At 47.8% G+C, this 20061-nt stretch overlaps 2 protein-coding genes across 9 annotated transcripts; one reads left to right on the top strand and one right to left on the bottom strand.

Moving 5' to 3' along the window:
* Positions 1 to 7: 7 nt before the first annotated feature.
* mboat2b (membrane bound O-acyltransferase domain containing 2b) lies at positions 8 to 8743 on the bottom strand. 3 transcript variants are annotated; one of them, XM_069172513.1, is made up of 13 exons: positions 8496 to 8742; positions 6035 to 6180; positions 5436 to 5513; positions 4677 to 4772; positions 4516 to 4571; positions 4373 to 4427; positions 3874 to 4057; positions 3334 to 3526; positions 3121 to 3224; positions 2971 to 3035; positions 2710 to 2842; positions 2455 to 2606; positions 8 to 1785 (listed from the first exon to the last, which is right to left on the bottom strand). In XM_069172513.1, exons 1-13 carry the CDS (start codon positions 8583 to 8585, stop codon positions 1629 to 1631), a joined length of 1509 nt encoding a protein of 502 aa, XP_069028614.1. In that variant the 5' UTR covers positions 8586 to 8742; the 3' UTR covers positions 8 to 1628. The 3 variants fall into 3 exon arrangements, with proteins under 3 accessions (XP_069028614.1, XP_069028615.1, XP_069028616.1); XM_069172514.1 differs by lacking the exon at positions 4677 to 4772 and having other exon boundaries at positions 8496 to 8743; XM_069172515.1 differs by lacking the exons at positions 4677 to 4772; positions 5436 to 5513; positions 6035 to 6180.
* A 752-nt stretch (positions 8744 to 9495) lies between these two features.
* cep43 (centrosomal protein 43) lies at positions 9496 to 20050 on the top strand. Of its 6 annotated transcripts, XM_069172506.1 has the most exons (21): positions 9496 to 9684; positions 10334 to 10387; positions 10459 to 10513; positions 10646 to 10734; positions 11256 to 11393; positions 11928 to 11954; positions 13121 to 13177; positions 13267 to 13337; positions 13511 to 13572; positions 13868 to 13929; positions 14065 to 14127; positions 14317 to 14370; positions 15635 to 15834; positions 16125 to 16172; positions 16985 to 17044; positions 18338 to 18397; positions 18770 to 18903; positions 19243 to 19308; positions 19532 to 19565; positions 19712 to 19799; positions 19888 to 20050. In XM_069172506.1, the coding sequence occupies exons 1-21, from the start codon at positions 9601 to 9603 to the stop codon at positions 19966 to 19968; spliced, it is 1587 nt and encodes a 528-aa protein (XP_069028607.1). In that variant the 5' UTR covers positions 9496 to 9600; the 3' UTR covers positions 19969 to 20050. The 6 variants fall into 6 exon arrangements, with proteins under 6 accessions (XP_069028607.1, XP_069028609.1, XP_069028610.1 ...); XM_069172508.1 differs by lacking the exon at positions 16985 to 17044; XM_069172507.1 differs by lacking the exon at positions 14317 to 14370 and having other exon boundaries at positions 9498 to 9684; positions 19888 to 20049.
* Positions 20051 to 20061: the final 11 nt, after the last annotated feature.

Raw genomic sequence — 20061 nt, 5'->3', positions numbered from 1 at the left:
TCAAGTGTCAAAAACAAAACAAAAATCCAGGGTTTAATTACATAATGTACAAAAAAACACAAACATGTAGTCCGTATCAAACCTGCAGATCGGTTCCCCGTCAGAACCACCGCGACGCGTTTATCAGCAACGTCTTCAACCAGGAAATAATAAACACGACACTGAAGAGTACAAACATGGAAAAGACACGGGTACATTCTAGAAATGGGGTTTTCCTGACTGTGCGAAGAGGACACGACAACAAACACCAAGCAGTTACTGATGGGAAATCATTTCAGAATCCAAATTGCCGGTGCTGCGGGAAAATGTTCATGTACGCAATTACGATGGTGAAGCAACGTCTTTTTTTTTTTTTTTTAATACTGCTGGAATAAGAAGTTGGTGCGGAAGAATTTTAACAGTTCTACTCACGAAAAACAACAAAAAAATAAAAATAAAACTCCAATCTGGAAACCGCGTTCTCGACCAAACTGTTCTATTTTTTGGGTCGTAAGTTGGCCGGTTTTGTCTGTTAAACTTAGTTTGTACCAAACTTGTTTCAATAACTTAATGCAAGTTGTTTCCCAACTCAAACTTTTCTGTTCAGCGTTGAAGCTAAACTGTTATCCGAACCAAACGACCCAAACACAGAACTAACTCAAACTAGCATTAGCCGCTAAACTGAAGCGTTGGCTTCTCTCAACCCGATTATTTTAGCTTCCAAACTCAACCCAACTTTTGTTGTTGTTTGTTTTTTTTAAGCTTCAGAACTTAAACCCTCAGCTGAGCTAATCGACGCTAACTCCTTTCTGATTTCTCCTTTTTTGTGAAACCATTTTTTTTTTTTTACTGCGTTTCCGTTCACAGATTTAACATTTTCAGAAGTTTTCCCGCTTTTTCAAAACATCTTTACAACAAAACATCTTAATTCCAAACTTCACGTCCGTTTGGAATCAAACGACATAAATAGCGACCTGACCGAAACCCGGCATCTACAGATCGTAAACGCGACGCCGCCCTCACCGCTGGCACATCAACAACAGTTTAAACTTTCTCTCCCCGCAAGGTAACATTTTTGTTGTAAAAATAAAAAGGCGACTGAGTGGAACAAATATTGGCACATTCTCCACAACAAGTGAATACTGTGAAGTGGTCGAACCCATCTGACTCGTAAGATCAACTCATTCATCGTATGATAGACTTTTCATTCATTCATCTACTTCCTCCTCCCCCGTTCATCCTTCTCGTCCCCCCCCTCTCTCTCTCCCTTTATTCACTCATTCATTCCTGCATTTTCGAACAGACAGAAAGAAGATGGAGTCCATTTTAAAACACTACACAGGCGGCCATGACAGTTCAGGGCAGTTTGTATTGATCCACACAGCTGCTCCACACGAGCTTTACAGTATGTATTTATAAAGATCCCTCGTAACTTCGCAGATGTGTCTGAACCTGCCCGTTTGAGTACAGACGCTGTATCCTGGCAGTCGAAATTCAGGGCCCGTTTCCGTATCCATCGTCCTGCGAATACAGACAACACAGTATTGATCCTTCTTGCGCCCCCCGAGTCAGCAGGAAGGTCCCTGCGATTTGTTTTGGCCTCCTCGTCCCTCGTCACGTTCCCACGCGATCGTTCTCGGTCCTCGGCCTCATGTGGATTTTTCTTTCTGGCTGCAGTTGGCGTCCGCGACCTCCAGGCGGCGCTGGAGGCCCTTCTGCTGGTCCTTGAGGCGGAGATGTCTCGGCTTGACGGGCAACGCCACGGCCAGCAGGATGCAGGTGAAGTGGAGGCTGAAGCACCAGGACCTGCAGAGAGGAGGGAGGAGGAAAGGGTGAGGAGGCCGGCAGGTCATCCGGCGTGCGCGACAGCTGCTAGAACATCTGGACAAATAATCAATACGGCGGTGAATTCTGGTTCAGTTGTGCTTCTGTTAGTCTTCCTGCATTAATCACCTCGAAGCCAAATTCACGGGAGCTCAGAAATGTCTGAAAATTAACATCAAAATAAGCATCTGTTGATGTAAAAAGTAGAAATTAGAGTAGTCGATTACGTCCTAAATTAAATGTGAGGACTCCAAAAAAATGAACACCGACTAACAAAACAATAACCCCAATTAAACCTGACTGGGACAGTTAAACCTGGTTTAAAAAAATCAAACCTGAGCTAAACCTGACTAATACAAACTTAAAGGAAGTGAAAGGAAAGGAAATCTGATTGAAAATTAAACTTGATTGAAGTTAAACTGAAGATAAATCTAAGACCGACTTACAAAAACCTGAGTTAAGCCTGAAAATTACACTAAAGTTGAACCTGACGGACTCAGACAGTCTGACAGTCACGAAGTTAAATCTGAGTCATGCACACAAAAATAAATAAAGCCTCAGTTAAAACTGACCAGAACAAAGTCCAAACTAGTTTAAACCTGACGGACTGAAAACGTCCATCTTGGCCTTAAACCTGATTGATTTACTGACCTGTAAAACTTTATCGACGGACCCACGGACAACAGGACAAAAGGCACCACCGTGTAGCAGATGGCGATCTGAGTGGCCGCCCACGTGATGACATCATAGACCAGTTTGTGGGTGGGAGAGTGCAGGAAGTGCGGCCGAACGTTGTGTCTGACCTGAGAGGACGAGACTTTCATTCAGTTCGGCGGCAACTTTTTAAACGTGACAAAGAAAAACGAGCGCTAGCCGTTTGAGGTCGCCGGCTAACGGTCAGCTCACCGCTCTGGCAGCTAGCGTGATGACGATGCCGGTGAGGAAGGTGAGGTAGTATCCCGGGTAGGCTCCGTGCCACATGGCCGACAGGATGAAGGTGGCCGCCGTCGGGTGGTAGGGACATCGCTCGTAACACACCCTGTCAACCAGAGGTCAAAGGTCAACGGGAGGAACTTTGCGGAGTTTTTCACTTTGGGAAGTCAAACCGACTTTGAGCAGAGATGAATCACAGAATAAACACAAAACAGAATGGATGCGTGCGGAGACCTTTTGAGCCAGTGTGCCGTCTGAATGTTCCAGTTGTCCAGGAAAACTTTGAAGCTGGTGGCGAACTGGAAGCAAACAGAGACGGATCAAAAAGACCTGCAGCGACAAAATCTTTTTCACAATAAAAGCGGTCGACGTGCGGCTCCTGACCTCGATGTTGAGGATCCTCAGGTTGGAGATGAGGTCCCAGCGAGGAGAGCCGTCGCCGTCGTAGCCGTTGAAGCCGAAGCCGGCGGCGTTGTTGATGGCGTCGGCTGTGAGTTTGGGGCGGGACGGGTCAAAAACATTAGGACTATCAGCAACGTCCGCTTCGGGACAAAGCGAGGAAGCAAAAGTCCTCGTCCGGGTTTTTCGGTCACTCACCGAGCGTCCACACAAAGTAGTACTTGGGCCTGGTGGTCAGCATGGACAGGTACAGGTACACCACCTGGGCGTAGAACGGTGTGTTGGCGATGAAGTCGTCGTCGATGTTTCGCTCCACGGGGAAAACCTTACACACCGACAGAAACACCAGGAGGCAGAAGAAGGAGGTGGCCACTTTACGGACGACCTCCACCTGAGGAGACACATTCAGTCCCGTTTAGTTTTCTTCTTGACGCAGAGCCCCTTGGTGGCTGTTCATAGCATAGGTCATAAGCCCCGCCCCCTCAAAAATGTTTTTTACCAAATCAATCAGTTATTTGATGCTTTAAAAAGGGTTCATGTGGTGACGATTGAGTTTCCTGCTTCAAACTCATCTGCTGTATGTTTTTTTTCTTACCCGTTTATTATTGTAACCATGACAACAACAAAAAAATCCTCTACCAAAGTACTTAAAACCAGCATCTCTCCCTAAACCACAGCTACAACCGGAGGAGCAGAAAACAGTCGCGCTACGTCAGAGGAGGCGGTCACGTGACCTACGTTCGGCGAGGGCTCGCTCTGCCTCGGCTTGCCGTTGGACTTCCTGTCGGCCTCCTGGTCTCTGTGGCGACGGGGGTCGCCCTCGATGAAGGCGATGTAGTCGTTGTAGGAGCAGGTGGGTCCGGCCAGGATCCCCAAGAAGTTGCAGTTGTAGCTGAAGTACTCCAGCAGGCTGGGCATCCTCCTGGACACACAAACACACCGGCTCAGCAGGGAATCTTGGCGGCACTAAGCCCCGCCCACCACAAACAGCCCCGCCCTCATCTAATAAATGCTGGAAGTATCTTCAGAAGGACCACCAGGATGGAGTTTATCTAATGACACCATAATGACTTGTGGAAAACATTTACTGACTTTATATTTCAGGAGAGAACTTGATGTTTTTTCAATGGCAGTCTATTGGAGCCTCTAGTGGCCCTCGGCGGTATTGCACTTTAAGGCTTCACTTTTCAGACCCAGAAGCTACAAGCATTTTCAACAAGGCCGCTTCCAAACAAACCTGATGGCCAAAATCTTCTGTCCTGCTGTCAGATGTTCCTCCTTCCGAGCCATTCCTGTCAAAATAAAAAAATAAAAATAAAAAGAGAGTAAACTGCAAGTCTGAGCAGCAAACATCCACCGAACAACAAGTCGGACGCTCACCGTCGTGTATTTCGAATGCCAGGCTGGTGATCTTCTGCGTGATCACCATCATGGGGCTGCAGAGAGAACGACAAGAACACAGAGCGTGAACGTGAGCGCGAAGAGCCGTAGCGTCACGCGCGAATAAGCTGCGGGAGCGGCGGCGGCGGCGGCTGCGTTACCCTGTGAAGTCGGCGGAGTACATGCCGTAGTCGAAGACGTAGACCCGAGTGATCTGACACAGACTCAGGTAGCTGAGAGCCACCAGGAGGCAGTATCTGCAACATGGCACACAGGACGTTATCAACGCGATGGGTTAATGAGTGGACGGTTTAAGCTCCGCCCACAGTGGGACACAGAGATCAGAGGACAGAAACACACAGCAGAGACTCTCACACTGAAAGCTGGAAAACAAACGGCCGCTCACAAATTGAGTAAATGACATAAAATACAATATTTTCAGCTGGACCGCAAAAGCAGGGGGGCGGATCTATAGAGTGTCTGTCACACAAGTTACACTGCGACTTTTCAAATTAAAAGCCCTCCAGTTTCCCACAGGGTCCAGCTAGGACGGGCGGTTGGTCCCAATCGAAGGGGAACACTGGATTTAATTCGTCAAATCTGATATTTGAATGATTCACTTGACAATTTTCAAACCAGTTTGGCCACACAAGAGTTGCTTGGACTGCAGTAGACACACGCTGTTATATTTATGCTGTGATACAAAATGTGTGTATCAGTTTGTTATTGTTCCCATAAAAGAAGCTTATTCAGCTGGTTCGGGTGGAGCTCAGCTGTGTGAATCAATGTTACTAAACACGAGGAGCTCTCAGGGTAAAACAAACAAAGGTCGGAGACTCCTGCTGTAACGAGACGTTCGATCCAAGACCGTGTTTGTTTGTTTTTTCTTTACAGGGACGTGACGGCGGTCTGAAGCTCACTTGTGCATGTGCTCGACTCCGGTCAGGATCATGATGCCGTAGGTGAGTCCACTCTGGAGCAGGAAGTGAAGAGCGTACCTGCCAAACAAGAGGCAACACAGAGAGTCACCTCCAAAACACCAGCTGAACGTCCGACGCAGGAACTACTAGGAACCAGCAGGAACTACCAGGAACTACCAGGAACTATCAGCAACTACCAGGAACTATCAGGAACCAGCAGGAACTATCAGGAACTACCAGGAACTATCAGGCACTATCAGGAACTACCAGGCACTATCTAGAGCTACCAGGAACTATGAGGAACCAGAATCGAACTTCTGTGGGTATTTTCGGCCCAGTGCACCCGTCGGTCCACCAGAAGATTCCGGGGAGACTGAGGTTCGAGTCGGCAGGAAAGTGACACAGATCTCTTTCATCTGGGAACCGAGGTTCAGAAAGCATCGAGGATTTCATCAGAAAGGTCTTTCGTAAGCTCGGCACGGTGCGCTCTGGTGGACTGACGGGTGAATTTACGGCCTAGTTTTCCTCTTGAATTACATCGAAATCACCCTTTTTTATGCCGCCTGCCTCAGAAAATCCAGCGTCAGAGTCGGTCTTACCAGCCGAAGCAGAACAGAGCGAAGTAGAGTCCCAGTAGAGTCGCCACCATGTGTCGGATGAAGGGACTGGTTTTACTGGGATGGAGGAAGAGGCGAAACCAGAAGGCGGAGATCAGAGCACAGAGCTGACACACCACAAAGTTCACCTGCAGACGGGACGGAGGGAACAAAAACACACGACAGTCGATGAGCCGGAGGAGTCAGCGAGGAGGAGCCGACCTCCGTCAGGACCTCCGTCAGGAAGCCCGGCAGTCCGGATCTCCACCACGCCCGATCTGACCGGAGACGCTGTGGCTTTCACTCTGTTCACACTCGGCCCCTTAAAATCAGATCAGGACTTCTTGCGGGTTCACCAAATTAAATTCAAGACTCATTAAAGCCTTTTAAACAATTTAACCTTCAGCCGGAAGAAGACGAACAATGAGACCTGCAGTTATCTCGTACAGGAATTTATCGACATTTGTATCTCATAACTGCAGATCGTATGATAATCATGTATCAAGACGGTCAGCGAACCTCCGACCCTTCGAGCTCCTCGGCCTGCTCGGGGATTTATGAGGTTTTTTTAATTAAAAAACAGGAATCAGTTAAAAGACAACAATGGCAAATAAAACTGTTCCATGCAGACACAAAACAACAATAAAGAGACACAAAACAACAATAAAGAGACACAAAACAACAATAAAGAGACACAAACAATCAGAGTATTTACACGGTGTTTGCAGTGTTGCGTTCAGCGGCATCTGATCCGTCTGCGAGGCGACGTGTCGCTCATGAATAATGGACGCCGTGTAAACTGAGCGATTACAGCCGAAACTCCACTCAGGAGAAAAACGGGCGAAGCGTCGAGTGACGTTATCCAGTGACAGACGGAGCTCCTCAGAAACCGAGCCGCGACTGACGGAGGAGACAAAAACCTCCAACGCTGCTCTCTGCGGGGGGTCAGGGGTCAACTGCGACGTTCCCCCGACGGGAAGAAGCGGCTTGTTTGTTTGTTTGTTTGTTTGTTTGTGTCAGAAGTTCGTGCTGCCGACCGGGACTCAAACCCCGCGGCCTCGGACACGACTGGTCTGATGGACGCTGATCATGGGGACGCGGCCTGGCTCTCGGCCAATCAGAGCGCGGGAGCGTCTCCCTGTTACACTGCTGACGGAGTGTTTTGTTTCAGGTAGAAACTCCAGTCGAACACATGGAATCTGTTTTACTTTGTTTGTTTGTTTGTTTGTTGTCCGGACTGAATGTTGACAGTTATAAGTCCGTTTTTATCGACGTGTTTGTGGTTTTCTGAAACCTTTGCGGTCAGTTTTCTTTTCTCCCTCCTGCAGAGATTTGATCTTATTTGTTCACATCAGAATATATAAATCGTTTTACATCCTGTCTGTCTTTTTATTTTCTTCTGTTTGTTTTTCCTGCTTTGGCAAAAAAAAAAAAAGAAGAGAAATATTAATCTGAAAATTATTTTCAAAAAGCAATCAGCAGTTTTGATTCGATGTGAAAGTTTGTTGTTTTTCTTTGACACATTTTGAATGTTCTTTGGACAAAATAAGACATTCAAGGATGCCAACTGGTTTCTTCATTTAAAATCTGATTCATCAATAATTAAATAATCAATTGTTGCAGCTCCAGAATCCAAAATGAAGTAGAAAATGAAAAAGTAGACGTGGACCTGAGGTGGAAGTATCAGGTAATAATAACAGAAACAAACAGTTGTAACTCATCAATGATTATTGATTGATTATCTATTTATCGGTTTATTGATTGATTGATCAGTTGGGCTATGAGAGCGTGCAGGTGCCTCGTCTGTGACGACACACGCTGCTTCACCTCAGCAGGACTCACCTGAAGTACAGGTGAGAGTCTTTCTCGACCCCACAGATGGATCTGCCGACCCCGTGGAGGGGCCCCGACCCCGCATGTTGGGAACCACCGCACTCTCTTATACTTGCAACTGCTGCCGATCAGGATCAATAATGAGGTTTGTCACAGATTACGTGTTCAGGTCAATCAGCAGAAGTTGGATCAGTGATCGGACCACCTGTCTGATCGGAAATGATCACATCTGATTGATTAGCTGTCCCTCCTCCTCCTCCTCCTCGGGGCTGATGGATGAAGAGGATCTCCTCACATCAGCTTTGTGGATCGTTTGATCAGGATGCAGACAGATCTACATCCGGTCTGAACCCCCCCCCCCCCCCCCGCCCCTCTCCCCGCCCCCCATGCAGCAGAACCAGAACAACGGACCGCGCTGCTACACATCACACACCCCGGGCTCGAGGCCTCTGTCTCGGACAGACCCTCTTTACTCGCCCCCCTCGGGCCGCGGATGCCGCTGCTAGCCGAGACCCGGCAGCCGGTCCCCGCCCCGGAGCTCCGGTTCGGCCGCCGCCGGGCTCAGGGGCTCGGCCCCCGGGGGGGATGGAGGGGGGGGGGGGTGTGGAGGAGACGTCCCGGCGGGTCTTACCTGATCCAGCGGCAGGTCGGTGATCTCGCTGACCGGCTGCAGCAGGCTGGAGCCGGTGCAGGCCGTGGTTCGGGCGTCGTCATCGGCCATGGCTCCCCGTGTGCGCGGCCGGGTCTGCTGCTTCTGAGTCCGGCGGCGGAGGCTCCGTGATCCGCCGGCAGTCCGTCCGTCTGTCTGCGCGTCCTCCTCTTCTTCCTGTTCCTCCTCTTCCTCCTCCTCACTCCGTCGGTCTGTCTCCCCCTCCTCCCTCTGAAACACCCCCCCCCCCTCTCTTCTCCTCCCCCCACCCCCCCACATCCATCTCATCGGTCCCTCCTCCTCTTTTATTTTCCTGTTCTCCTTCCTCCCCCTCAGCCCTCCTCTTCATCTCCTGTCCTCCTTTCTCTTTTCTTTCCTTTATCCTTCTCATCCCTCCACTTTCTCCTCTTCTTCCTTCTCACTCCTTTTACTCCATCTTTCCTCAGTCTTTTTTCTGTTTTATTCCTCCTGTCCTCATCTTCTTCATCACTCCTACCTCTCCTCCTCCTCCTCCTCATCTGTCCATCTTTCTCTTTATTTCACAAGTTAAAACTCTTTTTTAAAGACGCATTTATTTTGTAAACCAAACAACAGTGCAGATGTTTATTTGTTTATTGTTTTTCTCTGCATATCTCTTCGTAATAAAATGAACAGTGATCGTTGGTTTTTGCTTCATTTGTATTGACGTGTGAAGCTCAGGGCCGCTCTCGCCTCGTGCAGGGCCCGAGGGGGGCCACGGTTTACTGCTGCAGAACAACAGCTGGTCCTTCACCTGCCGGACCTCAGGAGCCCGAAGTGACTCAACTCACAAGACAAACGGACACCAAGTAAAATGTGAATGAACACTGAACTCAACAAGCAACTGTCACTGAAATAAAATAGTGTGAAAATCTAAAACAAAGTAAAAAATCTGGAGTGAAAGTTTTCCTCTGCGTCATCCGGTCCGGCAGGTGGCGCTGAACACACACACACACTCACACACACACACACACACACACACACACACACAGAGAAGAAGCGGAAGTTCCGCGTTGTTTGTTTTGGTCTGTTGTCTTGACAGCAGTTAGCAGTTAGCTTCAGATCAAGCATGTCGGCTGCGGAGGACGACACGGAGCTGCGGGACCTGCTGATCCAGAACCTGGAGAACAGCGGAGTCTTCAACAAGCTGAAGGTCCGAACACCAAGAACGGGGCTCCGTTCGAGGCGGCGAACCGGGCCGCGAACCGGGCCGCCGAGCTGAGGCTAACGCCCTGTAGCGCGTCGGTGCGAGGCTGAGGTCCGGTGACAGCAGCTGATGACGGTTGTACCGGAGCTGTTAACGGACTTTATTTTAATATTTGTTACCGGGGTTTACTTGAGGGTGTTTTTGGTTTCCTAACGGAAGGATAACCGTGAGCTTTGGTTAGCTACGCGAGCTAACGTAGCTCTCAGCTACTGTTTGGAGTGCTGGTTAGTCAGCTGGTTAGTCAGCTGGTTAGTCTGTGGTTAGTCTGTGGTTAGTCAGCTGGTTAGTCAGGACACGTCTTCCATGTCGGAGTCTGTTTTCCGGCAGCAGAGCAGCAGACCGGGCCGGACTCACTTTTGAGGCCCGGCGAGAAGCAGAGTTTTCCCCCGTTGAGAATCACCTGCAGCTGCAGGACTGCGCAGGCGCAGGAAAAAAAAAAAACTACCAGACTACTGTAGAGATTTATCAGCTGGTTTAAAACATTTTTTTAATGACGTCATCCTCGTTGTCAGGCTCATTAATTCTTATCTGTGGAAGCCATTAATGTTTGACTAGACGTGTGTGTGTGTGTGTGTGTGTGTGTCTCCCCCTGCAGGCAGAAATGAGGGCAGCAGTTTTTCTGGCCATGGAGGAGCAGGACAAGCTGGAGGTGAGTCCGGCTATATTCACAGGTCTTTCTCTCCCGAAGCTCTCGCTGATGTCCAACTCTCTCGTCTTCAGAACAAAAGTTCGCTCGTCAATGAACCCCTGAAGAAATGTCTCAACACCAGAGACGGTGAGTCCTCTCGTCTCTCCGCGTCTTTAATTGTGTCATCTGCCCAGCTGGAGGAGTTAGTCCTCACCTGCAGGAGTTAGTCCTCACCTGCAGGAGTTAGTCTGGTTCTGATCCGGTTTTCTGTCCCTGCAGGCCGCCTGGTCGCCAGTCTGATCGTGGACTTCCTGCAGGTCTTTAACTTGGACTTCAGCCTCGCCGTGTTCCAGCCGGAGATCAACTCGGTGAGTTCCTGAGCAGCCGACAGGACAGCGATCAGCTTCATCCTATCAACCAGATCGGTTCTACCTGGACCAGAACGCCTCTGTTCACCCGAGCTCCTAATTAGAACGTGTACACTCTTAAATCCGGAAAAAACAAACAAAAAAAAAACGGTCTCAAAACTGGGTTTTGAAATCGGTGAAGGAGACGCGACCAGTAAAGTTTGTCCTCGGTCTGATTCGGTGGTTTGTGGATGTGAAACTTCAATCCCGCTGACATCACATCTCATCCTGCGGAGGAAGTCTCACACATCGATGAGGTTTCATGTGAGAGGAGCAACGGGTCATTTATTTCTGTCCAAACTGTCTTCTCCCACATGCAGAATGTGTTTGGTGGTGCGTTCAAGGACTCCGATTAGCCGTTAGATCAGGTGGTTGAAATAAACCCACGTGCTGTGATGATGGAGAGGAAATACAGACGCAGTAAAAACACTGAAGTCTGACTCTGTGTGTGTGTGTGTGTGTGTGTGTGTGTGTGCGTGCAGTTCAACGGTCTGGACAGTCGGGACCTGGTCTGTAAAGAACTGGGTCTGTCTGAGTCCGACCTGAACAGGAACTGTCCGGTGCTGCTGGAGCTCGTCAGGAGAGGACGACACCGAGACAGACCGGCCGTCCCCGGCGAGGTGAGACACACCTGTCCAGGTTTCAGACCAATCGTATCTGTCAAAAAAGAGTTTTGTTGTTGACTTTTAGAGAGAGGAGACCGGAGCCAGAATACAAGTTTAAAGGTTTAATCAGCAGTTGATTAATGTTGTACAAGAGGAGCGTTTCAACAATGCACCGACATCATGTGGTTACAGAGTGAAAGGCTCAGAGTATGAGCGTTTACAGTCAGTATTTATATGTCTCTTGTGGACGTGGTCCTCGTAGACTCAGACGATACATTTCTCTTCAGGCTGAGGCCTTCATAATTATCTATTCGATAAAGGGCCTGTTATTGACTACTTGATGAAAATAACAAGTTGCACAGCAGTGAGACATCTCTACACGCACAAAGAGTTGTTCGAGGACGTGTCTCCACGTATTTTACCCTATAAGAATGAAATCCTTCTAACAGTGTCAGGTCCTGAGGCTGATGTCACTGCAGGTCGATGACGTCACATGGAAGCAGTTAAAAACAGTAATATTTGTTCATTTCTCTCTGTTTGTGTGAACAGGGAGACAGAAGTGGAAACGTCCCCAAGGTGAGGTGTGTGTGTGTGTGTGTGTGTGTGTGTGTGTGTGTGTGTGTGTGTTTTGATCTGGGTCATGGTGTGTTGTGACATCAGGTGGTGTAGTTTTGGTTTCCTGTTGATCTCAATCTGTCCTGGTTTCTGCTGACAGATCAAAATGTACACACAGTACTACTGTTATTACTACTGTTGGTACTGCTCTTAGTACTACTGTTAGCACTGCTCTTAGTACTGCTGTTAGTACTGCTGTTAGTACTGTTAGTACTGCTGTTAGTACTGTTGTTAGTACTGCTGTTTGTACTACTGTTAGTACTCCTGTTAGTCCTACTGTTAGTACTCCTGTTAGTACTCCTGTTAGTACAACTGTTAGTACTCCTGTTAGTCCTACTGTTAGTACAACTGTTAGTACTCCTGTTAGTACAACTGTTAGTCCTCCTGTTAGTCCTACTGTTAGTACTCCTGTTAGTACAACTGTTAGTCCTCCTGTTAGTCCTACTGTTAGTACTCCTGTTAGTACTCCTGTTAGTACAACTGTTAGTCCTCCTGTTAGTCCTACTGTTAGTACTCCTGTTAGTCCTACTGTTAGTACAACTGTTAGTCCTCCTGTTAGTCCTACTGTTAGTACTCCTGTTAGTCCTACTGTTAGTCCTACTGTTAGTCCTACTGTTAGTACAACTGTTAGTACTCCTGTTAGTCCTACTGTTAGTCCTCCTGTTAGTCCTCCTGTTAGTACAACTGTTAGTCCTCCTGTTAGTCCTACTGTTAGTACTCCTGTTAGTACTCCTGTTAGTACAACTGTTAGTCCTCCTGTTAGTCCTACTGTTAGTACTCCTGTTAGTACTCCTGTTAGTACAACTGTTAGTCCTCCTGTTAGTCCTACTGTTAGTACTCCTGTTAGTACTCCTGTTAGTACAACTGTTAGTCCTCCTGTTAGTCCTACTGTTAGTACTCCTGTTAGTCCTACTGTTAGTACAACTGTTAGTCCTCCTGTTAGTCCTACTGTTAGTACTCCTGTTAGTCCTACTGTTAGTACTCCTGTTAGTACTCCTGTTAGTCCTACTGTTAGTACTCCTGTTAGTACTCCTGTTAGTCCTACTGTTAGTACTCCTGTTAGTACTCCTGTTAATACTACGACTGTTTCATCCTCACTTCTTCTTCTTCTCTCCTTCCTGCTGCAGGAAGTGTCTCAGAAACAGATCGCACTCGCCCGCAAGACATTTGACTCCTACGCCAAGGTGAGCGTCCGGTTACCTGAGTGTGATGTCATCAGTCTCTGACCAATCACAGACCTCCTTCTTACCGTCGGTTCTTCCCTCCCCCGCAGGACCGGAGCGGCTCGGTGCCGAAAGAAGATCTGACGAGCGTCTTCGCTGATTTGTTCCCCGGTTTGAACAAGTAGGAACGAGTCAGGATGTTTGTCTGTCCGTCAGATTCTGTCTGATAATGAAGATGATGATGATAAAGATGAGAGTTAACTCTGTTTGTTTGAGCTTGGTGATGGTGATGGTGATAGTGATGATGATGGTGAACATGGTGATGATGAAGATGTCCCCTCTGCCTGCCTGCAGGAACATGTTGGAGCGGTTCCTCGCTGACGAGCTCAGAGCTGCCGACAGAAGTTTCTCTGGAAGTAAGCAGGGAGTGTTTTGATGGGGACTCCACACGCACGCACGCACACACACACACACACACACACACACACACACACACACACACACACACACACACACACACACACACACACACACACACACACACACACACACACACACACACACAAAGCAGTTCAGGTTTCGATCACATAACTGCGTGTCACACCTGCAGCCTGCTCTCTGTGCTCATGAAGCCCATGAGATGTTGCTGGAAGCAGTTCAAAAAAGAAAAAAAAACAGTAAGCTGACATTTGTTTGTTTATTTGTTTGCAGCGGTCGACCTGCAGTTCTTCCTCGCAGCGTTCAGGCGTCTCTTCACTCAGTGCAGAAGCGTGGTGAGATTCTGATTATTGATTAGTGACGCTGTTTTGACCTCCAAACGCGTCGAGAGGTCGAAGGTCAATCTGGATTCTGTTGAACGTCACTCGGATTCATCAGAACCACAACGCTTGTTTGTCGTCTCCGTCCAGGTCGTCCCGGACTCGGACGTCGGTCAGCCTCGCGGCCGGAGTCCTGCAGAGAGAGTCAGCAAGGTACGTCGGCCGCAGGCGTCGCCTGGGTCTCTGTTAGCTTTGGCTCCGCCCACCTGTCACTCGAAGCTTCGTTTTTTCTTCACCGTTGTCGTTGCTGCGTTCGAGTGGTTAAGTTCTTCCTGTTATGTTGGCGTGTCGACAGAGTGCCAGGTGTGTAGCGCTGATAGTTGCTGTCCCTGTCGTGCACAGATCCCCAGATATAGAAGCCAGAATCACAGAGGACAGAGTCAGACAGCAGCCAAGGTAACAACATGTAGATCAGCAGACAGACTCGCTTCATACTAACACTCACCCTCCCGATCAATTCTGCTCACTAACTCCGATGTTCGGGCGCTGCTTCGACCTGTTCTCCCTCTAACTTCCAGATCTGAATATGCAGAAGTGTCTTAAGCTGCAATACCACCGAGTGCCACTAGAGGTCGGCTCCAAAAAGCCTCCGGCTCCATAGACTCCCATTCAACTTCTCTCATCAAATCCAAAGTCAATAAAATGTGTCCATCAGTTATCTCGGTGTTGTTAGCTAAAGTCACTCCTTCTTATTAGTTTTCTGGAGGTCCATCTGAAAATAATCCCTCATTCATTAGAAAAGAAGATTCAAGAAGACCTGTTTTTGGGGGCGTGTCTGTTTGATTGACAGGCCTGTGGTGCAGTCAGGTTACAGCTATCGGTGGGCGGGACGTAGTATCTTCAGGTTTCCAATCAGATTGGTCAGATCCACCTCTGGCTCCTCCCCCCACTTCCTGTTTTTGTTCGTCCTGTTGGGTGGATGTCTTATCACATGAAGTCCGCAGCAGTGTTTTTTTTTATCCTCCACCTCCACCTGTCCTGTGAATCCCATCTGAGAGAGGCTGAAGTCCGTCAGCAGCTTCAACTAGAAATCTGTCGTGAGACGTTAATCGGTTCCTCCAGGAGATTGCAGCAATCGACGCAAATTCAATCTCCACAATGTCGGTGGCAGCTTGGAGTTTCCGCCAAAAACTGAAGCCATGCTTTAAGTATTTCAGACTTTCCAAAATAAAACTCAGCTAGGCTCCACCCCCTTTCTCCTCTCACTATCAAAACAAACTGCCGCTAGCTCACCGGAACAACAGGAAATGTGAGGAAATATGTTAAATGAGTTTTTTTCCACTTCCAGCTGTAAGAGACTGAACTTTAGTTTTTTGGTGTTAAATGAACGTGATTTTAAAAAAGCATCTAAAGCTTTTATTTTAACAGCCTCTGTGTAGCCATTTTTCTTTTTTTTTTATTTCCTTAATTTACCATAAAAAACTCACTTAAAAACTCCAAAATGACATTGTAATGTTTGAGAGGAGACGCCGAATCAAACACTTTTGATCAGAACAATCACAAATAACCAGACTGAGATCACGGAGGGTCCGATTGACATCCAGCTGATTCTCCTCTTCATCAACGCCTGCTTTCATTCCAAACTTTGTAGACGACGTAGAAGAAGCTTTAATGACAGTTGATCTTCATCCTCCTGAACCCGCTCTGTGTTGGTCTGCAGGACTTGGAGCGCCTCGGCTCTTCGGTTAAAGGAGACTTCCAGCAGCAGGTGTCCTCGCCCGGCCCGAGGAGGGAGCGTCCCGACTTGGACCTGGAGGAAGAGGAGGAGGAGGAGGAGGAACAGGGAGGCGGCGGCGGCCCCGACGATGGAGACTCCTTCTTTGACGACCCGCTGCCCAAACCGCAGAAGACGTACGGCTGGTGAGTGCCGCCGACCTTTGACCTCACAAAAGCTCCAGCGTGTCGATGTCGGTCGTATACTGAAGTCAAAATGTTCAACACATGCAGCGGAAACCTGAAAAATTACATTAATATAGTTCACAAAATAATTTTAAGAAAATGTCAGAAAAATATTAATTGAATATCCACCCAAAAATTTTATGACAAAAAAATCAGAATGAAAAGGTAATAAATATGAAGAAAAGGAATGAAGGCTGACGGGATGTTTGTCTGTCTGAGCTCGTCTCTTTTGTTTCTCTGCTGCTCTGAAGTCAAAGTTCTCCGTTTGGAGAAAAGGACTCATCAGAGAGGACCAAGGAGTGAGTATCACAATATCACAGTATAACAATATCATAGTATCACAGTATCACAATATCACAGTATCACAATATCACAGTATCATAATATTACAATATCACAGGATCACAATATCACAGGATCATAATATCACAGTATCACAATATCACAGGATCACAATATCACAGTATCACAATATCACAGTATAACAATATCACAGTATCACAATATCACAGTATCACAATATCACAGTATAACAATATCACAGTATCACAATATCACAGTATAACAATATCACAGTATAACAATATCACAGTATCACAATATCACAGTATCACAATATCACAGTATCATAATATTACAATATCACAGGATCACAATATCACAGGATCATAATATTACAATATCACAGTATCACAATATCACAGTATCACAACACTACAATATCACAGTATCACAATATCACAGTATAATAATATCACAATATCACAGTATCATAATATTGCAGTATCATGGTATCACAATATCACAGTATTACAGTATCATCATATTACAGTATCACTATCCTGAGAGGGTGATCACTGACAAGCCCCCAAAAATGTTTTAGGTCAGATTTATGCAGAAATACAGAAACGCTCAGTCATGTTGTGTTTTAAGCTCCTGCCTGAAGGCGGGGCTCTGTTCCTCCTGTGGGAGTCTTCCTCTGTAGTTTTGGCTCTCCTTCCTATTTCCTGTCAGTCTGTCCTGGACTGCAGAGCTCATTTCTCACCTGTCCTCATCTCTCACCTGTCCACCTCTGTCCCTGCTGTCCTCTCCCTCCCTCCTCACCCCGCAGGGAGGACAGCCTCTCTGGGCCGCCCGTCTCCCCCATGAGACGAGGCCACAGCCTCAGCGAGTGAGTGTGCAACGCCTCGTCTCGTCCAATCGGACGCCATCCTCGGTTGCCTCCACGTCACATCCGTCAGCTTCACAACGTTCTCACACGCAGAAAAAGACAAAAGCAGCGGCTGCGGCTTTTTTGTTGTTGTTGTGATCCTTCTATGCTATGCTAACAGAAGCTAACAACTAATGCCTCACGTCCCGCTGCTTTATTTTTCTGTTGATGTTGAACTGCGTTTAAATGAAGCAAGTCTTCATTTGTCGCATGAATATATTTAGAGGTCGATTCTAAAGATTGAATGAATTCTAAAATATCACGACATTTATGGGGAACAAAGTTTCTGCATGAAAACGAGCGATTTAAAAAAAAACAAAAAAAAACATCCATCGACACAATTATGACCCACGTATACTTTTCACGCCGTGGCTCCGCCCAGCGTCAGACTGACACGCTGCCCTCTAGTGGACTGTCGGTGTATTGCACCCTCTGGCTGCACAGTCCCATGGTCTTAACTCGCCGTATCCATGGCAACGCTCACTTCCTGTTTCTGTGAAGTCTGTTCACCCAAGTAACATTTTCAACAAATACTTTCACTCATGTTGATGTTCATTAAACTTCCTCTAATGATCAGATTATTGATCAAATTATTGATCAGCTGATTGATCGGCTCCTGGACCTCCATGTTGTGTTTCCTCTGTGAATGCATGCGGTGATGTCAGTCCCGCCGTTACATCCACACATTGATACTCCTCACTGATTGATCGCTGATCGATCAACTGACACTGACTGGGCGTTGTTGTCGTGTGGGTTGTCTTTGATCATGTGAGCATCGCCTGATGAACCTGTGCGTCATGGCCGCTGTGGGTTTCCCAGCATGCACCGTGGGACACCGTTAAAGTCCCAGAGTTCATCTGTGAGGTGAGGAGAGCTGGCAGCTGCTCGGCTGACCGACATGCTCTCAGAGACCTGGAGGAAGTGTTCACGTGTGGCTCCGCCCCCTCTGGGAGGAGTCAAGATTACAGGAAGTCGGTCAGCGCAGCAGCTCCGAGCTTCTTCTTCTCCTGTTTGTACGTTCATGACAGGAGTCGACGGTAAACTGTGCTGATGGCTGCAACTCTGACGACAGCGACTCTCGACATGTTGGCTCAGCAAATAATGTGGGCGGAGCCTCAATCAGCTGATTCTGTCAGTGACACACAGGTGTTCCACTGCAGGTGCACGACGACTGTCTGAATTTCCTCTTTTATTTCTCTCTTCCTCCCCCCTCCTCCTCTTCCTCTTCTTCCTCCCCACCCTCCCCGGTCTCAGTCTCTCTCTCCTGGCTGCCGACTCAGAGGGCGAGCGAGACGATCCTCTCTCTGAGCTCAGGTGAGCTGCAGGTGGACCTCTCTAATCAGTTTGTTATTGGTGATGAAGGGGATCAATTATTACCACATCGAACAGTCAGAGTCACTCACCAGACTCCATGTAAGTTTTGTCCTATTTAAGACAGGTTGGTTTCATGCGATGTTTTAAATCTCGAGCTCCTGTTGGACTGAAGGTTTACCACTTCAGAGACATCTCAGGACGTTGTGTCAGCGTCTTATTCAGCCTGGGATCAATCAATCGTTCAGATACTTAATCAATAGTTGATCCTCCTGACAGAGAGAGAAAAGTCTGACAACGGATTTGTGAGTCACAACATTTCTTGTGCCGGAGCCTAAGAAATGTCCAGTAAAAGAAATGTCCTCTCGTCCTCAGGAAGGAGGAGATGTCCGGGGACAGAGGGAGTCCAGCAGGGTCCCTGTCCGAGGCCCCGAGACCAGCAGCAGCAGGAGGAGGAGGAGGAGGAGGAGGAAGAAGCAGCACGTCGGAGCCCAACCACAGCAGGAACGGTCAGTGTGATGCACCAGACTCCATGTGAAATTTGTCTTATTTAAGCAGTTTCACTCTGACCGCTGCAGCCGCAGCCTCACAGGTGGATGTGGTTTGAAAAGTTCTGCAGAAACCGCAGAGTCAGCAGTTTTCTGACAGAAAACTGCATTGCACTGCAGAGGGGACTCTGCAGAGAAATGACTCTTATGATTCCTGTGCTCCTGTTTTTCGATTAAGAGCTGCAGCCAGTTTGAGGTAAATAATATGATCCCAAACGTGGGCGGCAGCGCTGACGTCGTCTGTTCCTCCGTCTCCACTCTTGAACCGGGACGTAAAACACGCGTGTCTCTGTCCCGCAGGAGCGTCCAACTCCAGAGAGAGAGGCTTCAGGGCGCCGGGCGAGCGAGCCGGCTCTCTGCATTTAGGTGGGAATCGCAGCCGACGCAGGGAGGAACATCCAGATGTTCCACAGCTGCAGTTTGAAACACACAAACACAAGGCTTTTTTTTTTTCCAATTTCTTTGACGGAGAATTTCATGTTTTAGTCATTGAAAACATTTTATTTTGAAGGTGTGCCCGGAATATGAATGATTTTTATTATTCAATTTATTCGTGTGACGAATTAACCCTTAAACTTTGTTCCCGCAGACGACGACGTCGACTACGACGACGACTTTAACAGGTGAGACTCGTGTTGTGTTCACAGCGCTTATATATTCGACCATTGAATGTCATCTGAAACGCAAACAAACAAACAAACTCGGTTCCTGTGCGACGGGACAGAAACAGGAAGTATCAGTGTGACGGTCTGCTGTCGCTGTGTTTCAGTCATCGGTCCGACCTCTCCAGGAGCGAGCTGAGCATCGGCGAGGAGATCGAGGAGGTCTCCATCGAGGGTCCGGACTGCAGCGATAAGGTGACGTGAGCTGTGGCGTCCGTCCGTCCGTCCCTCCCGCTACTTCCTGTTTCCGCTCTGTTAACCTGACCTCTGTTCTGTTGTGCAGTTCGAGGAAACCACTCAGGACCTGAGCGTCTCTCAGCTCAGTCAAAGTCACGGAGCCGACTACATGGAGGACGTGCCCTGACGTTCCCATCATGCACCTCTTTGTACCGTCATATTTAAGTCTGTACAGTTTTAATGAACCAAAATAAATTTAATAGTTGTAATTCACTGCTGT

This window comes from Embiotoca jacksoni, unplaced genomic scaffold (genome assembly GCF_022577435.1).
Source record: "Embiotoca jacksoni isolate LCO1_2020_lvr unplaced genomic scaffold, fEmbJac1.0.p SCAF_54, whole genome shotgun sequence".
Taxonomy (NCBI): domain Eukaryota; kingdom Metazoa; phylum Chordata; class Actinopteri; family Embiotocidae; genus Embiotoca; species Embiotoca jacksoni.
Note: the sequence above shows the minus strand (reverse complement) of the source record. Positions and strands in the feature narration are given on the sequence as shown.